This window comes from Charadrius vociferus, unplaced genomic scaffold (assembly GCF_000708025.1).
Source record: "Charadrius vociferus isolate BGI_N301 unplaced genomic scaffold, ASM70802v2 scaffold498, whole genome shotgun sequence".
Taxonomy (NCBI): domain Eukaryota; kingdom Metazoa; phylum Chordata; class Aves; order Charadriiformes; family Charadriidae; genus Charadrius; species Charadrius vociferus.
In genome coordinates this window covers 482272-491434 of record NW_009649588.1, presented here as the reverse complement: position 1 = coordinate 491434, position 9163 = coordinate 482272, and the positions used below count along the sequence as shown (strand labels likewise).

General features: G+C 39.7%; 1 protein-coding gene across 1 annotated transcript; it reads right to left on the bottom strand.

Annotated features, from left to right (window-relative positions):
* Nucleotides 1–6095: 6095 nt before the first annotated feature.
* SDR42E1 (short chain dehydrogenase/reductase family 42E, member 1) lies at nt 6096–8773 on the bottom strand. The gene is made up of 2 exons (XM_009890380.1): nt 8644–8773; nt 6096–7274 (listed from the first exon to the last, which is right to left on the bottom strand). The coding sequence occupies exons 1-2, from the start codon at nt 8709–8711 to the stop codon at nt 6167–6169; spliced, it is 1176 nt and encodes a 391-aa protein (XP_009888682.1). The 5' UTR covers nt 8712–8773; the 3' UTR covers nt 6096–6166.
* Between the last annotated feature and the right edge of the window lie 390 nt (nt 8774–9163).

Genomic DNA, 9163 nt, shown 5'->3' with positions numbered 1-9163 from the left:
GATGAAAGTGCTATAATAGTATGTCCCACGATGGGGTGGCTTCTGTAAATTTTTTATTATAAAGAAATTAATTACTAATCACCCAACTGAAAAAGAGAAGAGAGCAAAGTTAAAGGCAATTCTCTGCGTTTCTTCCTCCTGTCTGAAATCTCTTCAGTTGTGATTGACCTCTTCAAGGATTAAATGGGTGCAAACCTCCCTCAAACAAAGACAAAAATCACATCAGCTGTGGATTTGGGAGGTGGAGTTGTAGCCTGGACTGCTGTATAAAGCTGGGCTTCTCTGCAGTACCCAGGTGTAGTGAGATGATCCAGTTCTGTTCCTCGAGGGGACACACACCTTTGGTGAGCATGCATTTTGTAGCATGTTCCAGGATGCCGTTAGTTTGTCATATGATCAGTCCCTCTGCTATATATGTCATTCAACAGCCTCCGTGATTCCCGTTTAATGTTGTGCGCACACTGTGTTGGTCAGACAAGGTGGCCAAAAGCCTTGTCTGGAAGGTCCTGAGGTTATTGCTACAGGTGGGACAGGATTTATCGGCAGCTGAATACCAGCTAGGTTTGGACTGATTACAAAAAATAGCAGACTATGAGATGCCAGGGCTTAGGGAGATCAACCCCTAGAGCTTGAGGCTGTGGTGGATTTTTTGTTTCCTTTTGTGGAGATATTTTTTCTTTTTTGAAGCTCAGTTCCAGAGCAGACATCACCAAATTGTCCATTTGTCCTGGCTTCTTTCGTTGGTATGTACATTCCTGACACAGAACAGCCATTGTGTGACGAACACAGGAGTTCCTTGTGCTGCTGTGGTGCAAATATTTAAGAATTAGGATGTTTTAGAGTCCTTTGAAAAGTTCTGTGCACATTCTCCATGCCTACGTGATGTCAAAAGTTGAAAGACGCACTCCCTCTGTACTTATGAAAATGCATTCAATTTTACGGTAAGACATTTCCCGAGTATAATGTTATACTGTATTCAGAAGGAAAATACTCCATTGACTGTGTTGTCAACTTGCAAGCGATGGGCAAGGCTGTGTACTGACTCTTCTCTTGTCTGTTGCATTCTGTGTTTCAACTCCAAAACCTCACCTCTCAGTTCTTTGTCAGGGCAGGCTCTGTAGCAACTTTTTCACAGTTGCAACTGTTTTAATATGAAAGTAGGTTTGGATGCGCGTGCTAAGTTTGTAATCTAGGAGGAAAAACATTTACAATTTTTTTGAAATTAACAGTATCTTTTAATTGTTGTATTCTTATAGAAACTGTTTTAAATCCTTAAAATAACTTATTTTTAATAAATAATTTTTGATATCTCAGCAGTGATGTGAATGATGCCAGATGCTTCTTTGTTTAAGCATTGCTCATTGAATTTCATGAGTTTTGATGGTCCTTTGAAGCTGTATGAGTGAGTTCTTACTGAAAAGTGGTCTGCTGGTGTGTTATGGTGTGTTCTGCTAGAGGTTGGAGCAAGGGCATTTCTGTGTTTTTGAGATGAAGTGACTTATTGATTGTTTCCACAGACGTGGTTATTGCACTTCATCTGGCTGCAAACAAACAGGGCAGAAGGAAAAGGTCAAAGATCATGTTTAACTTGCAACTCCTAACCGACCTTTTTCTGTGATCGGTAGATATAACCTTCAGGCCCAGTGAGCATCAGACTTGGGTCAACTCAAACAAGAGAGTCTGAACAAGTCAAAGATGAGTTTGTAGTAATTTGGAAGCACAGTAATCTTGATGTTCACCGTAAAATTATTTCTGCCCGTAAGGTGCCCTTAATTGCATGGGCAGGAGTGCTGCTGGGTGTCTTTATGTTGGGATTTTTCATTGTTGGGAGTCTTGGGAACAAAATTTTTCTCAGTCTTTTGATAAAAATTATATACGTATTGAGCAGGAATCAAAATTGAGGTGTCTGCAGCCTAGGTCTTCTACAGGTCATTAGGTGAGCCACATGGTCTTTATCACCTTTTAATTTGTGAATATTGGTACGCACAAGTTCTGAAGCCCAAAAAATTGCTTCATTCAGGTGTTTTGTTGCCGGTGTTCTCACTTTTTTTTCCACCCCAGTGCATCTATTAGTTTCTCTGTTGTGAACATTTTTCTAGTTTTGCAATTCTTAAATTAACCTTCTAGATGGTGAGATGGCATTAGCTTTGTACCAAAGATTAGCTTTGAATTCTCCAAACTAGTTGTACAACTCTGAATGTGGCGGGGAAGCTGAAGTACAGTTGTTGAATTCTGCTCTGGTCGTGTGTCAGCATTTCCAAGTGCAGTCCAACTAGCTGACTTTGTTCCAGGCTGAAATTCCATTTATATCATTAGAAATTGAAGTTACATATAATGAAAGTTAACCTTCACAATCAGTTGGGAGCCAAATTTATCTTCTGATCCATAACAGTATTTATAAACATGCCCCGCTATTAGTTCTAAAGGAATTTAAAGTGCAGTTTCCTTCATTGCTAATCTATGTTCTTAGGTGTTACTCCATCAAAACAGGGAGTTTCGATGGAGTAACATCAAACAATCATGAGATTGACTAAAATAAAGCAGAAGTAGTTCCCTTAACACCTATGTACTCCTGAATTGCAATTTAATCCCCAGATCTTTTACAATATGTGTAAATTATTAGTGTTTGGGACACTTTTCTGTGAAGATCACATCACAAATTAAATATGCCGCTATATTCTTGAAAATGTGTGGAAATTAGTAATAAGTAATGAAAGACTTCTGGTTGGGTCACTTAGGAGAATACAGTATAAAAATCTGGTCTACTTTAAGGATGATCGATATTTAAACTTCTAAAATAAATATATTTATGTATTAGAAGTATAAGTTCGTGTATGTCTGGCAGAGTTTTACCTTGACGTGCCACATATGCAAGGTTAAGCAGCTGATCAGAGATTCTTAAACAATTCACTTAAAACATCAGCATTGTTCAGTGGTGCCCATTGACAGGACAAGAGGTAACGGGCACAAACTTGAATATAGGAAGTTCCATCTTAACATGAGGAGGAACTTCTTTACTTTGAGGGTGGCAGACCACTGGCACAGGCTGCCCAGAGAGGTGGTGGAGTCTCCCACTCTGGAGACATTCCAAACCCGCCTGGATGCCGTCCTGTGCAACTGCTGGAGGTGACCCCGCTTGGGCAGGGGGGTTGGACAGGATGATCTCCAGAGGTCCCTTCCAACCCTGACCATGCTGTGATTCGTTAGTGAGGCACCTGTCAATTGTTAAATGATTTTGAGGACTAGTAAAAATTGAAGCAGTGCTATATTTTCAGCTCTGCATTTTCAGTTTTTAGGTGCATTTCTGGTAATTCATTTTCAGGAAAACAGGTAATAGATTAAAATTTGGAAACAGACACAACACTTGAATTAATTAATTTAATTTACTCAGCTATTCATGCAAGAGTAGTAACAAACAGTAAAAAAACAGGAAGAAGGAGAGAGGATTCTCATTGTAAAATACTTAAAATGGAGCAGCTGTGACTGGCTTTATACATACGTAATTTTCAAGTAATTTTAAAGCATCTCCCTAAGCCACAGACTTCCTGTTTTCATTTTGGAAAGAGGTTACGTATCCTTCACCTCTTCTGCAGTCAGGGCTTTTTTTACTAGATGGAGCCGAATGACAGGGAATTAATGAATACGCCGACACACTGTGGATGTGGTCTGGGGTGGCTGTTGCCAAGCTGCTGCATTTTCTCCTGACAAGAACCTGATTTAGCACCCTGTGCTCAAGCAGAAGTCATGGGCCGTTAGGGCAAAATAATGCCTCCTATTCAGTTATCAGTGACAAGTTCTGTTCTTGACTCCAGGCAAATGAAAAGGTTCATGTGTTGAGCTCAGCTTCTGCAGGAGTTCTGGTATTCATGAGGTCTTTTGTCTCCTCGGGAGCTTCCTCTTCTGTTGTACCTAAAAAGCTCTTCAGGGCTGTAACCTCAGCCAGCGTTACCAGCCTGGGTTTGGACTTCCTGAGTTTAGGACCCTTTCATAGTTTCTTCCACTAACTCCACCACTGATATAATTATGATGGCAGTAGCTGAATTTTGCTAATAAAAAGATCACAAATAGCAGCAGAAATTCCTCTGGGGCACAGGAGTCGTGTTCCATATCTTAAAAAGATCTTTCTATGAGACTTAGCATGAAATACCAACGCTATGGTTCTGTGCAACAGGCTTGTGCAATTTCATGTACATTTTGGTTTTGTCTGTTGCTTCTGCTGGCATTAAAATTTCTTAATCTATTTCTGGTAACATTGTGTCAAAACCAGAGAACTTAATGGGGTAAATAACCAAGTGGTTTTCACTTGAGAAACAGGGCCTGTTGGAAAGAGAACAGCTGTCCAGTGCTTTTGTGAGGTCACGAATGTCTTTTTTTTTTTTTTTTTTTCTGTTTTATTAAAAATAAAGTTTCTTCTTTCTGCAGACTATGGTGTTCTACATTAATGACTTCTGGAAAGTGGCCCTTCTGCTGTCAGCACTCTGTTGGAGGCACATAAGCTCTTTATAAAGGAGTGCAATACTCCTGCTACACAAGCATGGCTGCCCCAGGCCCCCTCGATTGATTTGCTACGGGGGGTGGTGGTGGTGGCGGAATTGAGTTCTCTCTTGAGCTGTCCTTTGAGCGAAGTATTAAACACAGTTTCTTTCATGGTGTACACACTGGTAGGGGAATGAAGGAGGAGCAGTCACATTTCAAGCAAAACAAAACATCTAGTTATCCCTAGTGATTTTATTTTTTTTTTTTTAAAGGTAAACTTTTCAGGAAAAGAACTCAACATTCAAAAAATAATGCTATCTTCAGTCAGCCTAAACTACAAAAATCTCCATCTTCTAAACACAGTTCGCAGTGGACTTTTAGCTTGGTTTCTCTATTTGGGCATTTTTTTGTCTTCTGAAAATCCTTTAACAGCACAGTAGAACTACTGTCTGTCCTTTCCTCTTCAAATCCCCATTTCTATTGCAGTAGAGTTTAACAGAACTGAACTAACTGGAACTTACAAAATTAATTTAAGATCAGTGTAGCTTCAGCTGTTAAAATGAAAAGACGAAAGTTTAAAGAGTGTGAACTTCTTGAAGGACTGTCCTTTTATCAAGAAGTACTGAAACTGTACTGCTGATGGGTTAAGGGTAAACAACTTTGTGACTTCACATTTTGATGTGAAGTTTCTCAGTATCTCCTCCTATATTAAACTGACAGAGATGAAGGAGTTGCGAGAGACAGTAGTGACCTGTACTTAACAAGGTCTTATTTTCTGTTCTTAAAACTCCACAAAATTATGAGCTTCATTGTGTCAAGTGTTTATCATTCTACTACAAAGGTGAAGTTTTATTCAGATGGTGTTGGCTGTTAAAGAAATATTATAAAAGGCTAAATATGTTTTATAAACCATGAAACGTGAATGTAATCACTTACCAAATGTCTTTGGTGGATTATTTGTTTAACCATTCAATAACGCTGGGAAAAGCATAGGTCTTATTCATGAATGCACTTTAGCTAGCTCATTCATTTTAAACAGGTGTATTTTACTGTTAGAAAAATCTACAAATCTGTGCTGCTTCAAGCACTTTGCTATAACTTAGATTAACCATTGTGCATTTTTCAGAAATGTCATTAGATATCCCAGTTAACTCAAAAAAACATACCAGAATGTATTCATTTAAAAAAAAAAAAAAAGGCATTTATTTATTGCCTAACCGAGATTAACTGATAAACTGCTAGACATATATACATCCAAGCTGGAAAGCAGAATTTGGGTTTGGAATGTGATCAAAGAATCAGCTGCTTCTCCTCTGGATCATGTAGCACAGACTTTAGGAACAAAGGGCAGGGATGAAGAGTATAGTCTCATCAGGGAGAAGGGTCAGTCTAAGGACACTTGTTCCATTCACTGTAGTGTGCTGTTGCACCCCAAAATAAAATGCTCTTTGCAGTAATATTACACTTCATCTTGTTAGTGATTTGATCAATTTTACTCTGAAGAGGAAATATGCATAAAAGTTACACCTTTTTACTCAGCATTTCTGTTCCTTGGGGATAAAACTGTTGAAGATATTTACACAAATGTGTATTTTCTTGTTTGTTTTTGGGTTTTTTTGTTACCTGTCAAAAGCAAGAGTGCTCAGAGAACATAACTAAATTCTGTCCTCCGTACTCAGCGTTTCATCTTTCAGAGTGACAATGTAACTGCAGATGGAAACCATGAGACCATCACAGCAATCAGCAGCAAGAGCAATGCTCCATCCCTCACAAGATGCATAATGGTGTACTTTCTCGGCTTTGCCCCGCATCCCTGAGATTTAAACCACTCAACCACCTCATTCAGGCTATATTGCTGAGGCTCATACCCCAGCTCCTTTCTGGCCTTCTCCATGCTAAAATAGTGCGTGACACCAGTTTTGTAAACCTCTGTGCGAGTGAGGAGAGGCTGAAAATTATAAACATGACCTACAACAAAATGAACTATTTCAGTAAGGAATGCAAAAAAATAGACAAGGGAGAGAGGAAGACGACAGGTTGGGAACTTGTAACCCAAACCTTCCACTAATGGTCGGAAAAATTCAAAGTTATTTACAGGCCTGCCATCTGAAATAAAATAGGCTTGGCCTGCAGCTATGTGCTTGTTGTTGGCTTTGAGGGCCTCAGAAGCAAGGATATGAGCCTGAACTAGATTGTCTACGTGTACAAATTCTACTAAACTAAGAGGATCTCCATATACAAACTTAAACAGTCCCCTTTCAATGTAACTAACTATTCTTGGAAGATGTCTTTGTTCTCCAGGCCCATAGATGCCTGCTGGTCGGAGAGCACAAGTCCTTAAAACACCTTTCCCATTTCCAAGCTCAGCACCATTTGCCTCCAGCACCTTCATTTCAGCTAAAGATTTGGTCCTGGAGTAGTGATCTGGATGAAGGTGAAGAGGTAGATAAGGCAGAGATTCGTCCCCATTTTCTATAATCTGGCCTCCAAATATCACGTTATATGTACTTGTATAAACCAGACTTGACACTCCTGTGCTCTTGCAGGCTTGGATGACATTTTCTGTTCCTTTCACATTGACATCTTCTATAAGTTTTCGGTTCAGCTGCTCCCTGCCAGACATTCCATAAGAAGCGATATGGAATACGCAGATTATGTCTTTAAGAGCCTCTTCCACTTCAGACAGGCAACAGACATCCCCTTGCCTGAACTTTATTCCTTCTGGCACGGTTTGAAGTGGCTTCATGACATCAAAGAGAATCACATCAACTCCCTTTTGGTACATGGCACAACCTAAACTAAACCATGATAAAAACCGTATGTTAGTACACATAGCATAATGATGCATGAAACATTGCACCTGGAGGTAGAAGACTATTAACTATTTTAATACTGATTTTTTTTTTCCCCCCCTTTCTTTTCTGATGGGAGTCTTAATTATTCAGCCATCTACTACGTGGAAGATTCAACTGCAATACTTTAGGTACTGAACTAATTTCTCATGCTCCATCAATACTTTGGAGGAAAAAAAAAAAAAAAAAAAAAAAAAAAAAAAAAGAGGAACTGCTGTAAAGGAAAATTCAGAACAGATATAACTGAAGTGCTTTCAGCAGTCTTTTGGAAGATCCCAGCTATTACTCTGCTTCTGTCCTCAACAGATCAACAACAGCAAACCTCTCAGATGGAAACCTGTTGCCAAATATTTAAAACCAATAATTTTTTATATATTTTTTTAATCTTATCACTTTTGTGCCATCCCAATTCTGTCATAACAATAGGTTTGTCTTTGCCATTGTGTTTGAAATTTATGGAGAAGAGGAATGAGCGAGATGCTTCTAAGCTGGTACAAATACTTTACAACATGTTTACATTTCACTCCAAGCCACAGGTATAAACACAGGTATTGACACAAAGTATAAATCCGGTATTCCTCTCCCCCTTTCCTACAACTGTTATATTTCTATAGTGCGTAAAGGGCAAGACAGTGGAGGAAAAAGCCAAACAGAAGTCAGAGAGGCATCTTCTGAGATTTATTTTTTCCCCTGCTTGAAATTTACTTTTTAGTCATGACTGCAATCTCTCACCTATGTAAGCAGTTATAACTCTGAAGGTACTTTAGGGGATAGTGTAGGGCTCAAAATAGGATTTTTTTTCTTTATAGGGCCAGCACAGCCATCTAGAGTAAGGGGAATTGGATTCACGGAAATAGGCACCCTATTAACAACTCAAATCCTAAAACACTACTGCCCATAAAAATAAATACATTTTTGAGAGTAGAGAGCAGCTGGAGTATTTAATCTATATAGCTAAGCACGTGTGTAACTATTTGCAAGCCATGGCCTATTGTCAAAAGAAATATCTGTATGTAAGTATCAGCTTGCTCGTCAGGCTGAAAGATAATGATTTAAATCCCCATTACAAAGGTGACCAGACAGGTAAACATCTGCAAGTCAGTTGATGCTTGACATTTGGAAACAGAATAACATATTTACTTAAAACATGTGGAAACAGAATAGTATGTTTGTTTAAAACTGAGGTCAAGATGAATCCGATGAGGTGAACTGGACCAGGCATCTCGGGCCCACAGTTTTCCCTTTTACAGACAGGTTTTGTTGCCTCACCAGCAGCAATTTATTCTTGTATGTAGTAAGTATTTAATGCACTAACCGGAAGCCAAAATAACCACCTCCTCCAGTAATGAGGACTGTTTCCTTAGCAGTATTTTCTGGTTCCATCCTCTTTCCTTTGGCAGTATTTAAGGAAATTGACCTATAAAACACATTGTAAAAATACACATTAAAAGCAATCTGAGTTTTAATATCCCTACGCATTCAATTATTCACAGATCTATTTCATGTTTTAATTGAAGCCTTTCGTTTCCCCATCTGCTAGGCGAGGCACAACCACATTCTGCCCTGCTGTTCCTCACAGGAGAGGTTACACTCGGAGAAAAGATCGCTGTTGTGAAAAAAAAACCAAACAAATACACATCTGCTGTTATGAAGACACAGTCTTCAACTTCCCTCCCCGGGCCTTGTCCGGCGGCCGTTCCGTGCACACCGACTGCAGGCGGAGCAGCAGGGGCGGGACCGGCCCCCTCAGAGACAGGGCCGCCGCGGCCCTCTCAGAACTGACCCGCCGGCCGCGCTGAGGAGTCCCCGCGCCGGGAAGGGCTCTCGGCTGAGCT

What these genes read in the sequence shown, in the direction of transcription:
- SDR42E1 (XM_009890380.1), bottom strand. Translation starts at nt 8,711, where the DNA reads ATGGAACCAGAAAATACTGCTAAGGAAACAGTCCTCATTACTGGAGGA. An exon ending in GGTGGTTATTTTGGCTTCCG is followed by an intron (nt 7,275 to 8,643) that starts GTTAGTGCATTA and finishes ATCATGGTTTAG; the next exon opens with TTTAGGTTGTGCCATGTACC.